The sequence below is a fragment of the Xyrauchen texanus genome, chromosome 34 (assembly GCF_025860055.1).
Source record: "Xyrauchen texanus isolate HMW12.3.18 chromosome 34, RBS_HiC_50CHRs, whole genome shotgun sequence".
In the NCBI taxonomy this organism is placed as follows: Eukaryota; Metazoa; Chordata; class Actinopteri; order Cypriniformes; family Catostomidae; genus Xyrauchen; species Xyrauchen texanus.
This window is the reverse complement of record NC_068309.1, coordinates 5,606,160-5,633,321: the sequence shown is the minus strand read 5'-3', so window position 1 is coordinate 5,633,321 and position 27,162 is coordinate 5,606,160. Positions and strand designations below refer to the sequence as shown.

Genomic DNA, 27,162 nt, shown 5'->3' with positions numbered 1-27,162 from the left:
GTACTGTAGATCATTTGATGTAACACAGTTCTTCGTTTAAAAGAGAGAAAATGAGGCAAACCTTCTCTGCTGTCTTAACGATCTTCATCTGTTCACATTTGAGCACAGCAGTAAACCAGAGTCACTCTGGAGTGACGTCAACTCCCCACTTTGATTGGCTAGATTAGAGCTGTCAGTCTAGAACTAGTGGACCAATGGGGATGCTAAACCCCGCCCTGTTTGGAATGAAACTCTACCTGCAAAATTTGGAAGCGCAAGTAAAGAAATTGGAAATGTGAGCAAAGAAAAACACAGCAAGTGTGCAAAAATGTAAATAAGAGCAAAAAATGTTAGATGACTGTTTATTATTTTTTGATCTGTGAGCTTAATACATTGGGTGGGAAATTTACTCCATAGTATGACGCTAGCCAATCACAACAGTGGGAGTTTACATTGAAGTCTTTAAGGGCCACACCGAGCATTTCAGACAGGGACAGGGTGGAACATTATTACATATGACTCAATTATGACTGTTTGTTGCAAAAACCTTACTAACATTATAAGTGGACCCCATGGAAGATAATAAAATGATACAAAAAAAATAAAATAATATGACCCCTTTAAGAGCAAATAAACCAAGGTCATTTTAAAAACAGTCTAAAAGCTACCTGTTTATGCTATTAAAGCAGTACACACTTCCCTCATTAACAATGGAGACCAGCATTTCCATTATGCTCAAACAGCTTAACAACCTTGTCCATGTGCTACAACACTGGTTGCCCATCTTTTTTCCCTCTCAGCTTAAATACAACATTTTCCCACCATTTCCAATTGTTTTATACCATTTTGTTAAAATCAAATTAACCCTTGCCTTCCCGTTCTTAAATACAATATTATTGTATAAATACATAAGAACATGAGATTGAGTTGAAACACCAATAAATAGGAAGCATAAAACATTTGCAAAATAAAACACCAATATATATTGAAAAGTGGAGTAAAACAAGAAATAAGATAAAAATTTGAACATATTAAAATCCTGTGATGGAAACTGACTCACAGGCTCTCGATCACAATGAGTAAGCATTATTTTATATTGTTACTCAAAAAACATCAAAAGTATACGCCAAAGTTGACAAATTTTTACGATATATCTATTGTCCCTATATATACCAAAATCACTGTAACCAAAATCACTTGGGACCTTTTAACCCAGATGTTCATACACTTTGTGAAACTCAGTGAAACAGGGTGTAGGAGAACAGTGGCAACAAGAGAAGCATGAAGCTCTGGGTGAAGCTCTTTGCACTGTTACACAGGTTCCCCTGACAGCATGTGACATCCACAAGATTTGTAATCGATGTTGCAGCATCACAGACAGATTTAGAGACACATCCTTTTACAGTAGCTGACACGCCGACAAAAGCCCCTGATTAAAAGAGAGTAAAAAGAAGTTGAGTCATAAATAAATGACAAGCAAAGGCAGAGCTTGCCTCTGTGTACCCTAAACTGTATTTAAGACAGATTTTTGCATCATAATGTGTTCAGGATAATATATGGCCCACCAATGATGGAAAGACCAAATAATTACTTTAACTTTCTTCTTCAGTTACCAGATTCTTACCTGACGCTTTAATGCAGTAGTCTTCATTCCCTGAACATTTCAACAGGTTTGAGCAGTTTGGTCCATTGCAAGTGTAACACTGCTTCCCATTGGGGGTAGAGCTGAGATCTACAGAAGAAACAAGGGTAATTTTATAACGCTATATCGTGAAAAAAGTTTATGTTTAAAACTTTAAATTCTCCATATATATAAGTCAAGCATATGAGGTATCATTTGAAAACTTTAAATCTGAACCTTTCAGAGAAAAACATTACTTCTGCATTTGTTACTTAAAATAACAAAAAAGGCCTCAAAACAATTGTGTTGAAAATTAGCGCCCTCTAGAGGTAATGGGGTAGAAATTTTTATATGAAAATAAATGTCCTTCACATGACCCTGACTACCACCCCTAGAGTCCGAATCCAGGGCGTGATGAGTGACTCCAGCCAGGTCTCCTAAGAAACCAAATTGGCCCAGCGCCATGTCTCCGAGGTAACGTGCTCAACAAGCCATGTGAAAAGATGAAAATAATAGAAAATAAAAATAAAATAAAATAAATATTCTGTTTATCGTAAGATTATAAAAATTCTATATTATTTATGAATAATTGGAGTCTTTTTTAATTTTGGGCTGTTCTCTGAAAAATGAAATTTTTATTCAATTAGTCCACAGTATGTGCAAATGGTGAGCTTTTAAATTTGAGTGTGAAATATTGTGAAAAATTCACCAGAGTTTAAGGGGTTAACACATTTAGTTGAGTTAATTTACGTTTCTATACATCTGAAGATTGTTATATAGAGTGTTTGAAATTGATATTTTGAAGTTTCATAAAGTCTATAAGACTAATTCAGAGAATCTTTTATTCTCTGTTTTATTATTTTATTTCATTATTTCAGTTTACTGTGAAAATTATTTTCAGGAGAATTTATAGTTTCCTAAAAAAAGAGAAAATAAATGATTAATTGAAAAGATTATTTGTGGAACTTACCTTGGAGTAGGGGCGTCTCACTTTCACTATTAGGTTTAGGGGGTTGGGAACGTGAGCTGGAGTTATCACTTTGCATCACCTTTTATTCTTCAGGAAGCCACCGTGTTGACATTTAATTAAACAATACTTAAAACGTATCATCATCGTTAAATAAAACCTGAAGCCCAAACTTCTTATTCCTGCAGTATATTAGACAATATGTAAGCTAAAACATATACACACTAACTGTGTATCCTGAGACTCAAAGCACCGGGGGTGGGGACTGTCACTTCTAGGTCTTCCAAGCCAAGGTAACATTGTAATATTCCCCTACTAGGCGGGACCCAAAAGTCTGTTACATTTGCATTGAATAGGTCTTTCATTCAAGCTGTCAAACCACAAAAAGACATACTTGTAACTGAAAACACATTGTGTAGGCTCTATGAAAGAACTATAACACAATACATCATCCAGTAATAACTACTAGAGTAAACAATCGTCTTTTGATAATGTCAGAAATAGGTATATCTCAGCTCTTTGTTTAAGATAGAAAATGCTGTGTTGGGACATTCCATTCCAAATACATTATCAAACATCTGTTTCATATTAACTTGGAGTGTAAGAACCCCCTCCTCTCCTTATTTCTTTGTTTCTGTGTGTTTGTGTACGTTATATGAATGTCTATGGTATGGTCCGTCAGGCCCTAGTAGAGAGTAGCTTTTTATATAGAATTTGGGCTCTCAGGGTTTCGAAGGAGACCAACATATGGATTCGTTATCTATGAGGTAATGTCTATTTCTATTGGTTTAGAGATGTGAACTCCCTTCAGTATTGTCCTATATATTTGAATGTTATCCAGGAGAAGGGGAGATGCATACTTTTCTCCCCAACGTTGGTTTTATTACTTTGTACTGGTTCATTCACGACTCAATAAAAGACGGAGAGAAACGGCACTGCTATCGTTTAGAAGACTCTTTATTTCTAACAATTGGGGGCTCGTCCGGGATTCTCCAAATGGTAAGAATTCTAATTCTCCTGCAAATGAAGAGTTAATTCTTACTGTTTGTTGAGACATAATTTTAAAGTATATGATTATAATGTGATGATAGTGCCGTATTGTGTGCCTCGTGTTTAAATAATGCGGGAAGAGCGATAAAGGACATAATCAAGTTTATTTATCGTTAGTACGGTTTCCTCGTATTTTTTTGATAAATGCAGGACGAAGTTTTCCTCGTGTTTCGAATGAAATACGGGAAGAACAAAGAAAGAGACTTAGATCCCTCTTTTTTGTTATGTGATTACCTCTTAAGTTTTTGATAAACTTCGGGAAGAACGTAAGGAAACGTGATTAATTTCCTTCGTTGTGTGAGATCCTTACTTTTATAAGAAGGATTGTTGCGAGATATTTCATAAAAAATCTCCGTCGTTTTTTTGGGGGGTTTGTGATTGAATCAATGCAATTTTTTTTCTTCTTCTCCTTTTTCTCTATTCCTCTTCTTTCTTTGCTTCTTTGACTAAAATGCTTTACTAACAATTGACACTGCAACATTTTTTCATCTTTGTTTTTCTATTTGATTATTGCAATTTTGTTTATTTTGTTTACAGGTATATATTTTTGTGGTCTCAAAAATGGGAAATAAAATAAATCCACCTTTATTTAATGAATCTCCGAAAGATTTTATGGATAGAAATAATCAAGCCTTTTTTACGGAACCTTACCTATCAAATTTAGCTGGCTGGTCAGAGGGTAAAATACAATTAGATCAATTTCCACGCGAAGGATCCTTTAGAGATACAGACATGTCTGCAGCGAAAGACATGATCTACGGAAACTGGGGTGATCCAGAATGGGACTATGATTATATAAAACAATCCTATAAAACTTGGGAAATGATGAAAAAGTACTGGGATCGCGGACCTGAGATAGATAAGGCGGATGGAAAAAATAATAAAAATCGTAAATTTTCTACTCCGCGGGCTGATCTCAGAGCAGAGTCTGACAGAGTGGGGAGCGTCACTCAGTCAGTCTCACAGCCTGAAGAGAAAGACAAAACTTTCTCTCACACCGCACCCCCTCCGAGTTATGACCGTCTTCCGTCACCGTTAGCGTGTGTGCCCGTAAAAAGCAAACTATATCCTGATTTGAAAACTGCGTCTGCATTTCCATTCGTCGAAACTTCTGAAGGATTTAAGGTTCATCCGTTGCCTCTTGCGGATGTTATTGCGATTGCTAAAGAGCTTCCTGATCCGTCTAAAACACCTCATCAGTATGTTTCGGTTTTGAAGCGATTGACAGCCTATAGTCAATTGACAGGGCATGATTATCGTTTCATACTAACTAAAACACTCCCTCCTGAAATTACGGAGGAAGAATTGATTGAAGAAATTGATTTGTTAAGCCCGACATACGATACGCCATCGCCTCGTAACGTTTTGCCAAGACATGCAGCAGAGCCTGTTGATTTGTCCAGAACTTTCCGTAACGTTAGAATTGTGGATGACCATGATGACGACGACGATGTCGATTGGGTTTGGGCCAATTCGGGTAAGCTCAAACTTTTCTTCAAACAATTAACGGCATTTCTGCTGAAATTGTCATCTGCGAAACAAGACATCTCACATGCGGCTAATGCAAAACAAAGAGCTGGCGAAAATCCAGTTGCTTTTTTCAACAGATTTAAACATGCATGGATTGAAGAATCGGCGATTCCGGTTGATGATGATAATTCTCAGTTGTTTGTGAACACGTTTTTGAATAACATGCATGAGGACACTGCACAATTGATTCGTATCACCACGAATAATTTGTTAACGATGTCAATTGATGACCTTGGCAAGTGTTTACGTGAGCTTTCCTCTGCTGGAGCTTTTGCTTCCTTCAGAGGGAAAACTCCGATCATGTTACAGTTTGATGCTGCGGCTCAAAAACGTCCCTTCGTTTACACAAAAAGCCTGTTAAATGTTACTGCTGCGGTCGCTCAGGGCATCTTGCAAAGTCCTGTAGACAAAGAACTGAGCAACAGCCAACAAGAAACCAGATAGGTAAGCGCTCCGAACCTCCTCCTTCGTTTCCTCCTTGGCCCATCCTGGCCCAAGAGCATGGGGGCACTTTCCGTCCAATAGCTTATTTGTCTAAGACCCTTGATTCGGTCGCTAAGGAACTTCCGGCTTGTTTGCGTGCAGTGGCTGCTACAGCAATCATGATACAGGATGCTGAAAAGGTTGTTTTGTCACATCCTCTTATTGTACATGTTTCTCATCAGGTAGGGGCCATTATGCATAATATTTCGACTCAACACATGACTGCCCAACGCCGTTCCGGCTATGAGGCTATATTGTTAGCTACTGCTAATGTAACGTTGAAAGTAACTTCTGTTATTCATGGCCCTACTGTACATTTGCATAGGTTGCTGACACAAGGTGAATTTGAGAGCGACGACCACGACTGCCTGAACAGGATCCAAATTTCGACTGCTTGCAGGCCAGACGTTTCCACGTCTGTCCTGGAGGAGGGAATCCATTGGTATATTGATGGATCCTGCTTTAAGCCAAACGACAATACATATTTGTGTGGTTATGCTATTGCTGAATTGCCTAACAAAGTAATTGAAGCGTATTCACTGCCACATAAATCAGCACAAGTCGCAGAACTGATCGCTTTAACAAGAGCTTGTCAATTGGCAAAAGGTCAGTGTATCAACATATATACTGACTCCAAATATGCGTATGGCGTAGTCCATGATTTTGCTAAATTGTGGGAGGAAAGAAATTTCAAAACCTCCGAAGGAAAACCAATTTCGCATCACAACATTGTGGCCGAGCTGATTAGTGCAGCACAGCAATCATCTAAGCTTGCTGTAATTAAAGTAGCTGGTCATAAAACAGGTGAATCTGACGAGGCCAAAGGTAACAGATTTGCGGACGAAGTAGCGAAATGGGCAGCAAAAGAAGCAACACGTAGTCCGCATGTAAATGAACAAAACAATGAAGTGCCGATGATGAATTCATCATTGATTAATTATTTGGATGTTAAAATCTTACAAGCGAATCCTACTCAACATGATTTGACTCATTGGGCAGCCAATGAAGTAAAACCAGATCATGTTGGTATTTTAAGAGATAAACAAGGTAGAATCGCGCTACCAGCATCTACTGTTGTAATGCTGTGTAGGCATTATCATGGTGTATCACATGTGTCAAAAGAGAAAGTGATACAAAATTTGAATCAATCATACTGCATTGCGAACGTTCGAAGAAATACTTTGTTGATATTGGATGCTTGCCTGGTGTGTGCGCAAACAAACAGGCACAAGGCAATCAGCCATGATGCTTTACCGCATCCTGAACTTCCTTTCCAATATTTACAGATCGATTTTACACACATGCCTCCATGTGGAAATCACAAGTATTTGCTCGTGATTATTGACCGATTTACTAAGTGGCCTGAGGCTTTTCCGTGTGGAAAAGAAGACGCAAAGACAGTAGTGAAGGTTCTTGCCAAAGAAATTATACCGCGTTTCGGTATTCCAACTGTTATAGCAAGTGACAATGGAACTCCATTTGCTTCTAAAGTAACACAATTGTTAGCTAAGGAACTTAGTATTAATTGGCATTTTCATATCCCGTATCATCCTCAGTCTTCGTCAAACGTGGAACGTTTGAATAAAACGATAAAAGAACGTCTTAATAAAGCGTGCTTAGATACGGGCAGAAATTGGGTTGATTTATTGCCTGCCGTACTGACTGAAATGAGAATGTCTCCGTCAGCCACTACAAAAATGTCTCCCTTTGAAATTCTCATGGGTAGACCTTTCCCGACCCCTTGGGTCAGAGGTCGCGCTGGCAATCTTTCCACAGGTGACACAGAGGTGATCATCGCGGATTATGTGGATTCCCTAGTTAGAACGTTAAATGGCATAAATGGTGATGTCTCTCTCTCTCTCCCTCTTCCCTCAGAAGGGCCAACTCATCCTTTCGTTCCAGGACAATCGGTGTTGATTAGGTGTCTGAAACCTACGAAACTTGGAGAACCGAATTATCTGGGGCCGGCCACGGTGATCGCTGTGACAAGGACAGGTGTTCTGACTGATCTTCAATCACAGTGGGTCCACGCAAGCCGCGTGAAGCTTGCTCCAGAGGAGGGCCTTACTAATTCCGGGTGAACGGTGAAAGCACTGGAGGAGCTGAACACGCAGCGCCAGTGCCCAACCGGGAATCTGTGAATTGGAAGGACCTGAGGAGGACGAGGAAGAGAAGTAGACGAAGAACGAGATTGTTGATTGAAGTTCACAATAAAATATTAACGAGACCATTAAGCCATGTCCGCACAGTCGCTATTACACCTGATTGTGCTAATAAATATACTCATCTATACACAAGCACTTGTTAGCAGTGGGAATGAAACTTGGCTGAGCCATGAAAATGAACCACATTCATTTGCCTCCAATATGTGGTGGAGATTAGTCAATTTCACTGCTAAATCTACAGGAAAAAAGAGTGACTGTTATGTTTGTACAAAAATGCCACAAAGTGCTTCAGGACCTCGTGTAAGTGTTAAATCACCAGAGACAGATGAAGATCTGTTCTGTCCTTTACTTCTTAGTACTGTGGGATTCATTTCACCTCAAAATTCAACAGGGAATTGGACTTGTCCTGATAACAGGGCACTGACAGTTGCAGTACAAGTGCATGCTAAAGTGGCAACTGTGGGTCCCATTCCTGACTCATTGCTATGTATAGAAAGAAGAGTAGGAGCCTCAACATTGGGTTCCATTCCTGATAATAAATGTAATCAAGTATATCGCCGTTGTGAAGTACGAAACACTGCCTGTTGTGTTAGTTGTTTGACTGGGGAAGGAACCTTTGACTTGGAAGCATGTTTAAAAGGATCTCCTCTTCCGATCACAGCTATGAGTTCCTATGCCAAAGCAAACCCAGAGCTTCGAGAGTTATGTGATGAGTATTGTGGACTATACACCGGAAAAAATTGTAATAGGTATGTTCCATCTGCAAAAGGAACAAGAACTTTGAGAGATTGGTTTTGGTTATGTGGACACGTGGTATATACCTCGTTACCATTTAATTGGAGTGGACGATGTGCTTTGGTAACTTTAGAAGAATATTCCATGATTATTAGACCACACAAGAAGGATGATGTGTTGAACCAACGAAACACACGCTCCCTCTCTGACCGCAGTTCGACAAGTAGTTTGGGAAGAGACAACCCAGTTCCAAAAGAATACGGTTATGGACTGGTACGGAAAAATTCTTTGAGAGTATATTTCCATCAATTGGAATTGGTAGTATTCGAATTGAAGTAGAAGTTACCAGATATGAGTTGATTTCTTTTATTAAAACTACCAGTGACACCTTAGTTGGGGTCAAAGAAGAACTTCGAGCACTTCGTTTGACTGCTTTGCAGAATCGTTTAGTCTTAGATCAACTTACAGCTGCGAGGGGAGGGGTCTGTGTGATCGTTGGAATTTCTTGTTGTACATATATACCCGAAAATGATGAAGATGGTCATATCATAGCTGAGGGTATAAATAATATGACAAAAATTGTTGATGAATTACAGAGAAGACAAGTGGATGATAGGAGTGGGTTTGGAGATTGGATTACAAGTTGGAAACAATTACTTGTATCCTCTTTAATACCAATTGGGGTTATACTGTTAATCCTTTCATTTATTGTTTGCTGTATTATTCCATTCATTAGAATGTTGATTTATCGTTCTATGAATACCTTTGTATCGTCTCAATATTCTCTAGCAAACAGAACTATCAAATACTAATGATTTTGAAAGAAATGTTTGATTGAAATATGTTTCATGTATTATTCTGTAATAATGGACATACTGAGAATCATGTAATGTGATAATTATGTTATATTATAACTATCATTATCAAAGAGGCCACTGTCAGAAATAGGTATATCTCAGCTCTTTGTTTAAGATAGAAAATGCTGTGTTGGGACATTCCATTCCAAATACATTATCAAACATCTGTTTCATATTAACTTGGAGTGTAAGAACCCCCTCCTCTCCTTATTTCTTTGTTTCTGTGTGTTTGTGTACGTTATATGAATGTCTATGGTATGGTCCGTCAGGCCCTAGTAGAGAGTAGCTTTTTATATAGAATTTGGGCTCTCAGGGTTTCGAAGGAGACCAACATATGGATTCGTTATCTATGAGGTAATGTCTATTTCTATTGGTTTAGAGATGTGAACTCCCTTCAGTATTGTCCTATATATTTGAATGTTATCCAGGAGAAGGGGAGATGCATACTTTTCTCCCCAACGTTGGTTTTATTACTTTGTACTGGTTCATTCACGACTCAATAAAAGACGGAGAGAAACGGCACTGCTATCGTTTAGAAGACTCTTTATTTCTAACAGATAATGATTTGGGTTGAGTTTAATGTAAAACTTTGCGAGTTGAGCTCAGTGGCAATGCTGAATTTTTAACAGCCTCTGGAAATGGCGAGCCCACACTGTGTGCATACATACCTTCATAGAAAATAATTGTTTCAAATTTCAGAATGCATCTTGTCTGCCAGATGAGCAACCCACTTTAATTAACCTTGCCGCTCACACTTTACCAAAGTTGAAAGACAAAGAATATTGTGCAACAAGAAGCCACATTTATATCTGAAAAAATCCTGATATATACATGGAAACGGCATTGATCCCAAGCCTACCTTAAAAACTTCTAGGAAAAGTGATTTAGAAAGTCATTTAATACTAGAATAATTAGTAGTGTGATTACTTTTTAGTTACACTAATAGGTAAAGTAATCTGCTTTCAATTTAGAGAATTAATTTGTATTAACAGCGCATGGCACGTTTATAAGTGGACCCCAAGTGTCGCTTCTCTGACACAACATGGAGAGAGCGACAGAAGGGGAACGTCTACGTTATGTATGTAACCTCCGTTCCCTGAGCCACTGTTGTGGCCGGACCATTTCCGGCTCCTCAGAAAAATCCTGAATGAACTCCTGTATTTGCCCCGCTTAAATACCCATATGTCCGGGGGCTGGATATGCAAATACCGGCTGCCAACTTCTCATTGGCCTTTTTTCATAGATCAGAGGTGTATATCGGCACTCAAGAGAGACCCCTAGTGTCGCTTCTCTGACACAACGTCTCGTTCCCTCCATCGGGGAACGGAGGTTACATACGTAACCTAGACGTTTTCGCATATTGCCCCCTGGAGAAAACAGGTGGTACTCCTTAACTGTGTAACCGGTCCTGCTCGAACCACTCCCGCGGGATTCAAACCAGTGTCAGCATTACATTATTTTATATATGCTACTGTAAAGGTTATGATTTCCAATTCACAACATCAAGCCAAGTCAAGAACACTCTCCAGGAGGTAGGTGTATCATTATCAATGTCTACAATCAAGAGACGATTTCATGAAGGGAAATACACAAGGTGTAAACCACTGGTAATCCTCAAGAATAGGAAGGCCAGATTAGACTGTTCAGAAAAAAAGTCTGCCAAGTTCTTGAACACTTCTTTGGACAGATGAAACTAAAATGAACTTTTACCAGAATCATGTTTTGCTGCAGTTTCTGGTGAAAGGACCACTAGAGGCACTACAACAATGGCGCATTTCATTCACTTTTACAAACATGTTTTATAAACATGTATTTTGCGTTCCCCTTCTGTCATTCACTCAACGTTGTGTCTATGTAGTGACACTCAGGGTCGCTTCTGAGAGCCACATTCATCTCTGATCTTTGAGAAAAGGGCATTGAAAATTGGCGAGTGGAATTTGCATGCCACTCCCCCGGACATACGGGTATATAAGGAGCTGGCATACAAACACTCATTTAGACTACTTCTTCAGAGCCGAGCGGTAGTATTTCACTGAGCTGAACTACTCTGCCAAAGCCTTCATCTCTCTTGCTCTTGCGAGCTGCTGGTTCTATGGTGCATTTCAGCGGTCCTCCCCCTCTCGCACTGGTGTTGTGCAGAGAATTTCCCTGGAGCTTCAGCAGTAAAAGAGAATAATAATAAAAAAGAGTATATTTTCTTGCTAAAGAGTGGCACACACGAAAGCATCTTTTCAAGATGCCTTTTACGTCTGTGTATTATTTCTGGTTGCGGTCGATATCTCTCTGCCTCTGATGGTCTCGTTGTCTCACGTGTTTGGGTGCTACCCACATGGAGTCGGCTTTCATGGATGGTTCATGCCCTCATTGCGAGGGTATGACCATGGCTACGTTCGCGATCGCGGCTTTCCTTCGATCAGAGGAAAGCCACCCCAGTAGCTCCCTGTCACAGTCCTTCTACCTCACGAGTATGAGCGGATTTGGTTAGCACTGGGGGCGATCTGGGGACCTCGATGGGAGCCTTTCTGCTGGGAAATCCCCATGGACCTCCCATTCCCGGCACGCTTGTATGCCCGGTTGAGTTTTGGGACAAGACCTCAGGCCTGCCACACGGCCCGTTCCTTTCTTCCAGGAAGTGCATGAGGAACTTACAGCGGTCGTGGCGGGCACCTTTACTGCCCGAACCCGATCTGCAAACTCCTCTGCTCTCACTATCCTCGACGGCAGGGCGGCAAGGGGGTACTCTGCGATTCCTTAGGTGGACCAGGCGGTCACAGTGCACTTCTGCCCGCAGATCGCTGCCACCTGGCACAGTCGCCCGAGGCTCCCGTCCAGGGCCTGTAGGCTTACGTCATCATTGGCGGCTAATGACTAAGGTGCTGCTGGACGAGCAGCCTCCGCCCTGCATGCCATGGCACTCCTGCAGGTGCACCAAGCCAAGGCACTGAAAGATCTGCACGAGGGTAGTTCTGACTCGGGACTAATGCAGGAGCTGCGCTCGGCGACCAATCTCTTTTCTCGGTATGGAGTTAGACTCTGTCTCAATGAGAGCACTCCTCACAGACGAGCGTGCGCGGTCAGTGCTGAACTGTCTGCGTGTCTTCAGGCAGAATACTGCAGTCCCACTGAAATCTTTTCAGAGGCTCCTGGGGCATATCACTTCCTCGGCGGCCGCCATGGCGCATGGGTTGATTCATACGAGACCGCTCCAGCTCTGGCTTCGGTCCTGAGTTGCAAGATGGGCATGGCACTGCGGCACACACCACGTGGAGTCAATTAAGTCAAGCACAGGTAGACTTGTTCCCTTCCCGGGAATCATCCCACTGCCCGCTCTGGTATTCTCCTCGACACAGACACGCTGGCACACATCTGGTTCCTGGGGCTGCGCAAGTATGCATTTCCCCCAGTGAGCCTACTTGCATAGACGCTGTGCAAGGTCAGGGAGTACGAGGAGCAGGTCGTCCTAGTGGCTCCCTACTGGCCCACCCGGACTTGGATCTTGGACCTCACACTCCTCGCGACTCCCCTGAGGTGAAGACGTGCGCTCCTTCTCCCAGTTGCATTCACAAAAAAGTGTGAACCCTGGGCGTTATTCCTCCTTAGCCCGTTGGTTGGTGAGTTTTCGGAGAAACTCACCGCCAGCCAGTACATGCGTCAATTAGGCCCTGAACTGGGGTAGGTGCTCCACATGCGTCAGTTAGGTTTAATATCCAACTAATAGTCATCATAAAAACCTCATCTGAATACAACATTATTTCACCCACTTTTGGCATCCCCACTGGACATTTCACTGAGAAACTGCGGCCAAGCGAGTAATGAAGCACATAATTTTGGTTTGCAAAAATTTTGCCATTGTCATGTACATTTCATAAGACCAGGCTGGACGTATCGCATATCGCTGAGTTTAAGGTTCGGTACTCTTAAAATAGGGCCCATGAGCGTGTACAGGATTGAAATAACTTCATAAACACTCATGGTAAAATACAAAGAATTATAAACAATGTTTCCTAAATTAAACCAGATAATCACTTAGGAGTAAATTCAAACTCATATTGAAAAATTTGGTAACAAAAAAAAGAGAATGTTGATGGAAACAAATTAACAAGATTATTATTAATAATAACAAACTGGAACTATTCTGAACATTAAAGTGGTAGGCAAAGACAAGGGTTAAGATGTTGCTAGTACACAAAACTCCTGTGTACGTGTGTTAGAAGACTGAGTTTTTTACATACATCTGCTCGACCCGCTCCAACTCCACCTGCTCTGAGCGAGATTTGAACCAGCGTCTCCAACATGGGAGGCAGCCACGCTAACAAGAAGTCTGAAGGCTTCGCTACTGCGCCTCTTGAGGCCAGGGGAGTGAGGTTTACATGCTGCACAGCTACCTACCAGCTGGCTACCGTTACATTCATCCCCTAAACCTCACTCCCATCTGGGTCACGGCACCACTGTAACTGGTCCTGTTCGCCCCGCGCCAAGCAGGATTTGATCCGGCATCTCCGCCATGGGAGGCGGACGCGCTAACGAGGAGGCTAAACGCTACAGCTCTATTATCACACCTCATCCTAACCAGATGGGACGAAATGTGATGGAAGATTCCAGCTACAAGCTATCTGTCTGTCAACACCAGATGCGGAACGACGCCGTGATATTCATACACTAAAATGTTTATAATTGACAATAAAATTTAGAAATCAGAGCAATCACAGACAGAACAGTGTGTTTATTGAACGCAGCTAATTTTATCACTGAAATTGCATATGGGGATACAATTTCTATGGCAAACCCAGAGGGGAGAAAAACACAACCACACACATACACAGAGCAAATATTTTATAAATCGTTTCCAAATTCACTCTGTTAGGATTGTTTATGTTCACACGCTACTCCTGTTTTATTTCGCCAATCTCCACGTGACAGGGAAGTGGAGAGAAAGTCAGAATGATCCGTTATGTTACCACTCTGCCATTCTGAACAGGTGTATGTGTGCCGGCTGTAATATACTTTTAAAAGAACAGTTTTAGACCCATTTGTTGACTGTCCTGCCTGGCGTGATGTCGCATAAATAAAAACAATTAAAAAAATAAGAAGCCCTGTCGCTCGTGGTGGCTGGTTAGGACACGGTGCCAGTCACGCTTCATGAGGCCAGGGCAGTGAGGTTTATACACTGCACAGCTACCAGCTTGCTACCGTTACACCTGAAGTAAATAACAAACAAAAAGTTCTGTCTGTTATTGACATGGGTGCATCATGCTTATGTTCTCTTGGCAGCATGCACTCACGTCAATAGTTTATATCTGTCTCTCGCAAACACGGGTGCACCTCGCGTAGCGCTCACATTGCGCTGCGCTTCAGGGTCACAAGCTGTCTGTTTTTTATGTCCAGAGCGTGCTGTCTGGATCCTGACTTCCCTGTCTGGTTCAGTTTCGATTTGTATATTGCCTTATTGTCTTGCGCTCATGCCATTTGTGTGTTTTGTTGTCTTGTGAGAGCACACAGCTTTGTTTTTTTAATGTCTTAAGTCATACCCCGCCTCCTTGTTTTACTATTATTAGTTTATTTGTTATATATGCCCTGCATTAACCAGTCGGTCTGGTGTGCTTGTTTATTTCAGTTTATTCCATGTTATTCTCAACCCACTCCGGTCAGTCCTGTTTCCAGCTGCCTTCTGTCCCTGCCCTGGTTTATTCGTTTTAGCCTTCAGGGTTGGGTCGGTCTCACTGCTGATTCGTGACATATGACATGATATAAGTATATATGATAAGGATATGACAACAAATAACCTTGGAATTTATTAGCTGCCTTACTAAAATAATTCCTTCTTTGAACCTAGAATGATAGGATAATAATTTATTTTTGAATAATATGTCTTTGTTATTTCATATAAAGTAACTGTGTGGTGAAAATTGTGCTACTAAACAAGATCCATGCTAGCAGGGCTTGTTTGTATAAATTGGCCAATTTGTTGTCAGAAGTATTAAATAAATTGTAAAAATACATTAACTTTGAAATTGTCATTAAGTGTTAAAAAATCTAAGACATTAAGTCCCTCTTTCTCTTTAGTATTACAAATTACTTTTTTTAAATAATGTTTTTTTTCCTAAACAAGCCCTCCGCAAAACTATCAGAGCAGCCAAACGCCAGTACAGGCACAAGGTTGAAGGACAGTTCAACACCACCGACTCTAGAAGCATGTGGCAGGGAATTAACATCATCACGGACTACAAAAGGAATAAAAACTCCGCCATGAACACCGCTGCCCTCTCCCAGATTAGCAAAATACTTTTTATGCTCGTTTCGAGGGAAATAACACTGCCCTCATGGAGAGAGCACTCGTGGCCAATGCTATATACTGTAGGTTAGATCACTCTCCATCTCTGTAGCGGATGTAACCCAATCCTTCCTACATGTGAATATCCGTAAAGCCGTGGGTCCAGACGGCATTCCGGGCTGCGTCATCAGAGTGTGCTCGAACCAACTGGCTGGTGTTTTTACTGACATTTTAAACTTTTCCCTCTCCTTGTCTGTAGTCCCAACATGCTTCAATACATCCACCATTGTGCCTGTACCAATGCAATCAAAAATCACTTGCATAAATGACTGGCAACAACCACTCCACTGATGATGCCATTGCATCTACACTACACACTGCTCTCTCCCACCTGGAAAAAAGGAACACATATGTGAGAATGCTGTTTGTAGACTACAGCTCAGCATTCAACACCATATTGCCCTCCAAGCTTGATGTGAAACTTAACAAGACTGATGTGAGCTTAAACAGCTCGCTGTGCAGCTGGATCCTGGACTTCCTGTCAAGCAGATGCCAGGTGGTTAGAATGGTCAGCAACACCTCCTCACCACTGACCCTCAACACTGGACCCCGCAGTGCTGTATTCTCAGCCCACTCCTGTATTCCCTGTACACACATGACTGTGTGGCAACACATAGCTCCAATGCCATCATTAAGTTTGCTGACGATACAACGGTGGTAGGTCTGATCACTGACAATAATGAAACAGCCTACAGAGAGGAGGTGCACACTCTGACATGCTGGTGTCAGGAGCAGAACCTCTCCCTCAACTTCAGCAAGACCTAGGAGCTTGTGGTGGAAAGACAAAGAACACAGCCCCATCACCATTAATGGAGCACCGGTGGAGAGAGTCAGCAGCTTCAAGTTCCTCTGTGTCCATATCACTGAGGAACTCACATGGTCCGTCCACACTGAGGCCGTTGTGAAGAAGGCTCATCAGCACCTCTTCTTCCTGAGATGGCTGTGGAAGTTTGGAATGAACCACCACATCCTCACACGGTTCTACACCAGCACTGTAGAGAGCATCCTGACTGGCTGCATCACCGCCTGGTACGGCAATAGCACAACCGCAAAGCCCTACAAAGGGTGGTGCGAACTGCCAGACATCATCGGAGGTGAGCTTCCCTCCCTCCAGGACATATATACCAGGCGTTTTGGGAAAAAAGCTCTGAGGATCATCAGAGACTCCAGCCACCCGAGCCATGGGCTGCTATCACTGCTACCATCAGGCAGGCGGTATCGCAGCATCAGGACCCGTACCAGCCGACTCCATGACAGCTTCTTCCCCCAAGCAATCAGACTTTTGAACTTTTGATCTCTCACGATCAATATACATCAGCACTGCACTTTATTAATCTTATTATCGTATTATCTCACACTGGACTATCATAAATGATATTCTCTCTTAACAACACACTGGCTACTGACTATCAACCGACAGCCTGAATGTCAATACAGTATATTTTATATACACTTTATATAAGTTTTTTTATTGTATGTGTATTCTATATTGTGTGTATTGTTTACTGTATGTTGTATATTATTATTGTGTTGTGTAATTATGTGTAAATTAGATATGTAAATTGTGTTGTGTAAATCTGATGTTTATTGTAAATTTTTATATGTCTCGTCTCATCACTGTCATGACTGCTATGTTGCTCGGAACTGCACCTTTCACCCACTGTTGCACTTGTGCATAAGGTTGTGTGACAATAAAAGTGATTTGATTTTGATTTGATTTAATTGGCTCTTTTACATGTAAGTTGGGAATTCCTTTTCTGTCCCAGCCATATTGGGTTTCCAATTTTCACTTTTATACAAGTGGACCATTACAGGCTAAATAGTCTCTGACCTTCTGCTGGCAGTTTGCCATTGCGTCAATTTTATAATATACTGTAGATCAGTGCTAAAGACCCATGTTGAAATGTGGGACTTATGACACTTTTTTAATAAAGGGTTTTCTGTGGCTCTTTTCAGAACCTTGGGTTTTACAACAAAGCCTCTACTTATCAGGAACCACTATATTCACGGCATCATTTGGGTTTCTTTAGCTCCACACCAGTGGAACACTCTTGAGAACATCTCGGTTACTGACCTAAACTTCGTTCCCTGATGGAGGGAAAGAGATGTTGTGTCAATATAGCGACAATAGGGGTCGATCTTGAGACCCCCAGACACCTTCAGATCTTTGAGAAAAGGCCAATGAGAATTGGCGAGTACAATTTGCATGCCACTCCCCCCGACATACGAGTATAAAAGGGAGCTGGAATGCGGGATTCATTCAGGTTTTGCACTGAGGAGCCAAGACAAGGTCCCAGCCATTACAGCGGTGTAGTACAGCCTATGGCAAGAGGGACACAATGTCTTGTTCCCTCCATCAGGGAGCGGAGGTTACATCAGTAACCGAGACATTCCCCTTCTGTCACTCACTCGACGTTGTGTCGATGTAGTAACACCAGGGGTCCCTATACGCAATGCCACAACGGCTGAACAGTGTTACGTGAACTGCAGATGCAGGTGTAGGCAAGCTACTGTGAGCATAGGAACAGATGCACTCGGACTGCACGTAGCCTCCCCATAAAAAATTAGTGTAGTTCCCAACAACCCAGAGGGGGGTGGAGGAGTTGTATCTAGTATGGGAGCAGGCCGCACCTGCTGCTTTTCTCTCTATGTTTTCTCTCTACAGAATATTAAATTCGGCTGGGGCCTAAAAATGCTCATAAAATGCGCCGGAAGGCATTCTTTTCCTTTCCTATTCTTTCAGGTGGAAAAGACCCTGCGGAGACCACACCCTGATCTGAAGGTAATGGGGGCGAATACGTAATATGGGCTCAAGGCTGCACATGGAAGAGGCGGTGGTAGGACCTGCCCTTTGTAGGGGAGGAGCTCTACAAACAGCGACAGGGGCAGAGAGGGCTCTGCCAAAGGGAGACGTGTGTCAACCGAAAAGGAGACCATACTCTGGCAGATACATAATAGGAGGTTGCCGGAGTAACCGAGACCTGTGGAGCACTTACCACAGTACAGGGATGCCTGATAGAAAGGTGCCATTGGCCAGTGCCCACGAGGATGCCAGACTCCTTTGTAGAGTTTGCTCAGTATTGCCCAAAGGGGCGGGCATGTCCTGGGCCTGGTAAGCCAGCACGGTGGAGTTCACGACCCAGTGGGCAACCCTTTGTTCGGAGACAGCGTTCCCTTTCCGCTGTCTGCCAAGGCAGGCAAAGAGCTGCTCAGAGCATCTAGAGCTCTGCGTGTGATCCAAATAGATCGCTAAATCACGCACCGGACACAGCAATGAGAAGGCTGGGTCTGCCTCCTCCTTGGGCAGCTTCAGCTTGTAGGCTCACCACCTGGCCCCTAAAGGGGCGTGGGAACCTTGGGCATATAGCCCGGTTTGGGGTCTCTGGATTACGTGAGAGTCTTCCGGACCGAACTCCACTCACGTTTCGCTGACAGAGAGCGCTTGCAGGTCCCCGACCCTCTGATGAATGTGAGCGCAGTCATGAGGGTGGTCTTTAATGCGACGGCCTTTAACTCGACTGACTCTAGGGGCTCGAGCGGGGCTCTCTGTAGGCCTGGAGGACAACAGAGAGGTCCCATGAGGGAAAGAGGCGCAGCCTAGGAGGGTTCAACCTTCTGGCGCCACTCAGGAACCTGATGATCAGGTCATGCTTACCAAGAGACTTACCTTCAACGCAATCGTGGTGTGTTGCTATAGCAGCTACAATACCTTGAGAGTGGAGGGGGACAGCTGCCCCTCCAATTCTCTTGTAGGAAGGGAAGCACTGACCCAACTGCACACCTCTGGGGGTCTTCGCTACGGGAAGAACACCACTTAGTGAACAAACACCACTTCAGAGAATACAGCCCTGGCCTGAGTGATCGTGTAAACAACTGCAGGCAGTAGACCACTTAGGTCGGCCTCTCCGCTGTCGAGGGTAGTGAGAGTGGATGAGCTGAAGGATTGTGTTCGGGCAGTGAAAGGTGCCCCTCACAACCTTGTCAGCTCCTCATACACCTCTTGGAAAAAGGGGACTGGGGGGGTGTGGCTGCAAGGACCATGCCAAACTCATCATCAAGCCACGAGTGCTTAGGGGCGGTTGGATGGTTCCACTCAAGCCCGACATTCTGAGCGGCACGAGCAATCATGGCGGTCAGCACCACGTTGAGCAATCTCCAATGCAGCGATCGACATCTCATCTAATCCTCGAGCTCCAAAAGAGACATTAGGCTGGCACTGAGGCGAGCTGTCTGTCTCCTCCCAGAACTGGATGGAAGCAAATGAGCATGCTGGAGAATGAGCGGTCCGTGGGGAATTACCCGGCGGAACCGTACCCAATGAAGCCCCCGAATTACCGGGGCGCCCTCATACCCGTAGGTATGGGACCGCGGGGGGACAGCTGAAGTGGCTTTCCCTTGAAAGAAGGAAATCCGTGACAGCAACATTGCCATGGTCATGTTCTCGCAATGAGAATATGAACCATATACGAATGCTTCCTCAATGTGTTTATTGCCCAGACAAGTAAAGGTATGGTGGCCTGAGAGGTGGAGAGGTACAACTGCACCCAGGAACTGCAAAAGACGGAAAGGCATCTTTAAAAAGTAGCATGTTTAAAAATATGTTCAATGTCAATGTGCTTGCTCTAATAGAGGACATTTTACACTTTTAGAGAAAATACACTCTTTTAGCACTGTCAAAGCCCAGGGCTTAGTCTGCACTGGTGTGCAGAGGGAGAGAAAGCAGCTGGAATGTGCCGTATATCCAACAGCATACGCTTCTGAAGAGGTGAATGGAATAGTAGAAGTATTCAGCTCGCTGATATACAACCGCTTGGCTCGAAGAAGAAATCTGAATGAATCCCGCATTCGGCTCCCTTTTATACCCGTATGTCGGGTGTAGTGGCATGCAAATTCTACTCGCCAATCCTCATTGGCCTTTTCTCAAAGATCTGAAGGTGTCTGGGACTCTCAAGATCGACCCCTGTCACTACATCGACACAACTTCGAGTGAGTGACAGAAGGGGAACCTAAATGTACTGTTCCTGCAAGAAACTTGAAGAACTGGACTATCCTTCAATAACCCCATCATAAGGGAAATACTTTCGATGCTCTTAAAATATATTTTGAATTTATGTGTACATGAATAGAATATTTGAGGTAATGGGTGTCTAGAGAATCTCCAGAGGGTTCCGCCAGTGTGCAGGTGAGGAACCTCAAATGGTGCCTTGAGTATCTTTACATTTTTACAGTGCTAATTTAAACACATTTTGAGAAGTTAGATCATGTTGCATGCATCTATGTGCATTCCACACACTGAAAAGTCACAAAACTATGGCCCTTTGATTTTCGTAATGCAGAAAACGTGGATGGAATCACAGAATCCAGTCATAAAAAAGGAATTTACTACAAAACATGGAATGTCAAAGAATGTAACATATTTGGGATACAATTAATGTATAAATGCACAGTTAATGGGGCCATGAAGGGGTGTACCTGGTCTGCAATGATGTTTAGGTAGGTGGCACGTGTCAAATTGACATCCACATGAATGGCCGGCCCCAGGTTTTCCCAGCCTAGAATATCCCACTCCCTCCATCACACTCTGCTTGTTGTCTTTCAACAGTGCATCCTGGTGCTACCGATTACCCAGTTAAACGCGACACACTTACACGGCTGTCCACGTGATGTAGAATAGAACTCATCAGACGTGACAACCTTCTTCCACTGCTCCAAGGTCCAGTTACGAAGCTTGCGTGCCCATTATAGGAGCTTTCTTCGACGGACAGGGGTCATCGTGGGTACTCTGACCAGTCTGTGTCTATGCAGCCCCATCCGCAGCAGGATGTGATGTCCTGTGTGTTGTGCCACATTCCTTCCGTAAACATCATTAAAATGTTCTGTTAGTTGTGCCACAGTAGACCTTCTGTCGGTCTCGGACTAGACGGGATAGCCTTTGAAGCACTCGTGGATTGATGAGCCTTGGAGCCCAGCACCCTGTCGCTGATTTGTGGATTGTCCCTCCTCGGACCACTGTCATTAGTTACTCACCACTGCTGACCGAGAGCACCCCACAAGCCTTGCCGTTTCAGAAATGCTCTGACCCAGCAATCTGGCCATAACAATTTGGCTCTTGTCAAAGTCGCTCAGGTCTTTACTCCTTCCCATTTCTCCTGCATTCAACATGTTGACTACGAGAACTGATCGTTTGCTTACCATCTAATCTACCCAGACATTGACATGTGGCCTTGTTACGAGATGATCATCATTATCCGCTTCACCTGTGAGTGGTCATAATGTTTTGGCTCATAAGTGTTTACAGATCTAGATATTCCTTCCACTTCTGACAAAAATATCCTCCCAAAAATTGATGTACAAATAAATCCTGGTGTGATCAGAGGAACGTAGACTTTATCAAGTTTTTCTGCTCTCCTGATCTGGAATTTCTCATGCTTCTTTGTCGACCATTTTGGCTACCGAGGGAATTCACAGCGGTTATTATCACTGCTGTGTACATCCCCCTCATGCTAAAACAGACCGGGCACTCAAGGAAACCGTGCATCCTGAGGCCGCGTTCATTGTAACCGGGGACTTTAACAAAGCCAATTTGAAATCAATCGCACCAAAATACCACCAACATATCAGTTTCAACACACGAGGGGACCGGGAAACTTCCCTTATAGATTCCATCTAATCAAAACAAAAAGGATTTGATGTTCATATGATATTTATTGTTTAAGATTCACATGATTAGAATTTGGTGTGGATTTGACACTAATTCTGCCCTATTCCAGAAGTATTTAAACACCTTGTTTCTCTTTGTAAAGACATCAGTACAGTCACTGTCCCTAAACAAGCTTCAGATCTTGATCAGCTCATCACAATCCACTGTGAATCATCTAATTCATAACCATGTTTGCATGAAGGCAATTTCTATTACTTTAAAATATATATATATCTGTAGATCTACACTTACACTTTTGCACTTTTTCTTACATTTATAAGTTGCTTTGGAGAAATGTGTTTGCTAAAACATGCAAATTAGCACATGGTCAAATAAATACCTGAGCCGTTGCAAAGATCAGTGGTTGCAAGGTGTGCCTTTAGCCCTTTGTACCCTAATTACTATTTTGTTTTTTTCAATATCAGGAGATATAGCACCACATCTAAACGTCAAATACTGGCACACATAATGTTTTCCATATTTGTTTATTTAAACTGTTTCAAACTGTATAATGCATTCTTTTCTTTTATTGTTACAAATTAGAAAAAAATTTAAAAGGAGCGCTCAGACATCACAGAAATGAAACATCGGCACAGTAGAAATAAGTAGACAACCTTGACATTAGTGTGATGTGTGTGTGTGTGTGTGTTTGTGCGTGCGTGCGTGTGTGCATGTGTGTGTGTGTTAATGTGTGTGTGTGTGTGTGTGTGTGCCTGTGTGTGTGTGTTTGTGCGTGCGTGTGTGTGTGTGTGTGTGTGTGTTTGTGTGCGTGTGTTAATGTGTGTTTGTGTGCCTGTGTTAATGTGCGCGTGTGTTTGTGTGCGTGTGTTAATGTGTGCGCGTGTTGCTAAGAAGCACAATTGATTTCACACAAAAAAACGGACTAGTTCTTGTAAGTCTCTCTTAAATAAATGTGTCGTTATTGTCTTAAATGTAAATGTAACCACTTGTGGTCCTGTTGTTTCTAAGGATTTCAGATCTTTTAATGGTTAAAGCACATTTTCATGATTTTTTGGATCAGTTAAAGACACATTTCACACAGAAATATTCTCTCACACAGTGTCATTGTAAGATTCTTCAGAAGTCACTTTAATAGTAATTACAGGAAATGACATGTGCATGTAAATCTTTAATTTCAGCAGTTTAGTACTGTCTTTATTAAGTGTATACAGTAAAACTGAATCTTTTTTAACTCAACTTTTACAGGAAATACAGATTATGTAAATCTTAGTAAATGTAAAAATAGATCATTATATATATATATATATATATATATTATATATTTCACTGGTCATAATATTGATGCATTTGTTTTCCATGATTGAAATAAGAAACACATTATTAAGTTCCTAACATACAGAAATAGTAAAGATAAACACACAAGCTATTTAGTAAGGCAAAGTAATTCATTCAGAAATGTGTTAACATGTTAAATCCTCTTCGCTGCAGCGGCAGAATGTGAAGTGCTGTTGAACTCAATTAAAGAAGATGTAGAAGAACAGAGGCAACAAGAGAAGCTGGAAACTTCCCTTATAGATTCCATCTAATCAAAACAAAAAGGATTTGATGTTCATATGATATTTATTGTTTAAGATTCACATGATTAGAATTTGGTGTGGATTTGACACTAATTCTGCCCTATTCCAGAAGTATTTAAACACCTTGTTCCTCTTTGTAAAGACATCAGTACAGTCACTGTCCCTAAACAAGCTTCAGATCTTGATCAGCTCATCACAATCCACTGTGTCTAATTCATAACCATGTTTGCATGAAGGCAATTTCTATTACTTTAAAAAAAAAAGATCTGTAGATCTACACTTACACTTTTGCACTTTTTCTTTCATTTATAAGTTGCTTTGGAGAAATGTGTTTGCTAAAACATGCAAATTAGCACATGGTCAAATAAATACCTGAGCCATTGCAAAGATCAGTGGCACAGCACTTGGTAACAACTGTTACTCCAGCTATGGATTGAACAGTTCCAGCAACACATGGGTTTAAACATGATTGTTGTGTTAAAGTCACCTTGGAGTTACCTATAACAAGGACACAAGCCATTTATCATAAACGACAAATGAGTTATTCCAGAAAACATGCCACGCTTGTATAAGAATAATGTACACAAATGAAACATTAAACAGATGCTGATTGACAGTTATGTGAATTTCCACTCCAGTATTATCATTTTCAGTGTATTATGATTGGACTTACCAATGGATATTTCTATTGATGAACTCAAACATTTGTCATTTCCACTGGGACATGTTACTATTGTTCTGTTACAAATACCAGTATCATCAAGTTCGCACTTATAACATTTGAGAGAGTGTCCTTTAGTAAGAAAGAGAGAGAGAAAGACATTAATTGACATCTTTATGTGCAACACATAATATATTAATAATTAACATTTTTTTTTATTTTATTTTTTTAACTCCAGTGAGTAAAATTGAGAGAAGCACAATCGAGATTTGCAGATCCATCTTTGGTCAGCAGTGGAATGAAATCACAATGTTTCAGGGCGCTTTTATAACTGCTTAAAAAGGGAGGGTTTAGTGACAAAACTGCTCATTAAAATTAGCAGCAGGAATAACAAAACTGTTTTTATCATTTTATGATGTTTCATGAAATGAAACCAATTTAGAAATGAATAAATCTTACATAAATTCAACTAGAAACTCTTTAAGAAATTAATTCACATTCACATTCAATCAGATGTTTTAAGAAAACTTCTATTAACTTAAAAAAAAACAGTCAATGTCATTTATATTTTATTTATATTTCAATATTCAGATGACTGTGAATTCCTATTAGGATCAAATAGTTCCCCTAATTGACTATAATTTAACGGCCCGGGTGTAAATGGCCTCTGTTCCCTTCCGCTGTCCACCAAAGCAGACAAAGAGCTGCTCAGAAAGTCTAAAGCTCTGTGCGGTCCAGATAGTTACGCAAAGCACGTACCGGACACAGCAACGAAGGGGCTCTGTCTGCCTCCTCCCGGGGCAGCGCTTGCAGGTTCACTACCTGGTCTCTGAAGGGTGTGGTAGGAACATTGGGCACGTAGCCCGGTCGTGGTCTTAGGATCACATGCGTGTCTGCCGGACCGAACTCCAGGCAAGTGTCGCTAACAGAGAACGCTTGCAGGTCTCAAAATGAGGAAAAGTATCTCACTGTCCCATTGCTTATGGGGGGCACTGTATGTAAACTTTACTCTGCCCAAAAAAATCGCACAAGTATTTGCATAGAACTTAATAAATAAATAATACCACATGAAGAAACAGATGCACGTTTTAGAAGAGAAATCACTTTTTTCTTAATTTGATGCAAATTGCTTACAAAACTGAAACTAAACACTGACGCGCACGGACATATCTGAACTATTACAAGCCCCAAAGGGAGAAAAAACAAGAAACACAGAAACAAGTGCACTGGTCAAAGTCACATCACTTGGAATCAAATAATAAATCACATCAATTAAATTCGCTGCCCTACATTAGCATAATCATATACAGTAGTGTTTGTCAATCTGATTTATATTTGTTTTGGCAGAGACACATTTATGTGGCCAAGTTTGTGAATGTGTTTATTCAGTCGTAGCTCAGTTAAACCTCCAGTGACCAAGTGTAAATACCCCCAAATATACATCACTGTCCAGAGCAATATAATAACAGAGCAGGGATGCACAGCATACAGCCCATTTAACCTACCAAATTCACATGAATAGGCTGTATTATTTATATTGGAAATGGAATAGAGAGAAGAACCTCAGAATTAAATTGCAATTGACCCAGCCCATTAGCGCTTTGCCTTCCAATTTCGCCACGAAAATATCAAAACGTCATGGCCACGCCCATTAACTTATGACGTTAATGGGCATTTGATCAACGTATGATGTATGCAACCTAGTCTCATATAATGAACATTACTATAACTACATGTTTGCAAACTGAGTTTCACATGCCACTTTATACGTTTGCTGCAGTTTCCTGGTGAAATGACCACTAGAGGCACTACAACAATGGCGCATTTCATTCACTTTTACAATTCGCAGGTACTGTGACCATTTAGGGCTTTATAAACACATATTTTTATTTTATAAAAAAATTAATTTGATTTCTCACAACCTTCTATGTTTTTATATCAAACACTTTTACTCTAACACATCATTTGAAAAACAACATGTTGTAAAGCTTGTATTACAGACCCACCCACCCTATTTACACCAGTGCAATTAACTTGCACTGTAGCTCACCTGATAGACTGTTGAATTTTGGACTCAGAGACTGAGGATTGAGCCCAAAAATGAAAGTGAAAGTGCCATAGAAGTGACACTGCATGACATGGTTGCTTTAGTGGTTTTCATGTCGAATTTGCTTTTTAAACACTATCAGTTAGGTTTAATATCCAACTAATATTCATCTTAAAAACCTCATCTGAATACAACATCATTTCACCCACTTTTGGCACCCCCACTGGACATTTCACTGGGAAACTGCAGACAAACGTGCAATGAAGCATGTCATTTTGGTTTGAGTTTAAGTTTGAGTTTAATTTCTTTTGACACAAATATCCTCCCAAACAAATCCCTCATTAACCGCAAATAACATTATTTTTTGTTTTCTCAATTGTTGTATTCAAATTTAGTTGACTCCATTGTTTTTAATTATTACATATTACTTTACCCAAACATGTAACTTCCTGTTTAACTTGAATACTTTACATTTCTGTGAAAGCACATTCTTTAAAG

The 27,162-nt window shown here is 41.6% G+C and overlaps 1 protein-coding gene across 3 annotated transcripts in view; it reads right to left on the bottom strand.

The window, feature by feature from the left end:
- LOC127627436 (phospholipase A2 inhibitor and Ly6/PLAUR domain-containing protein-like) overlaps positions 1-27,162 on the bottom strand; it is a 349,614-nt gene that overhangs the window by 218,061 nt on the left and 104,391 nt on the right. For 2 of the 3 annotated variants that reach the window (XM_052103804.1, XM_052103805.1), the window contains one exon: positions 1,604-1,711. The exons of the other annotated variant lie outside the window; for it this stretch is intronic. In XM_052103804.1, the coding sequence (XP_051959764.1) occupies positions 1,604-1,711 (108 nt within the window). The remainder of the gene's footprint in view (positions 1-1,603; positions 1,712-27,162) is intronic. 3 annotated transcript variants of the gene reach the window in all.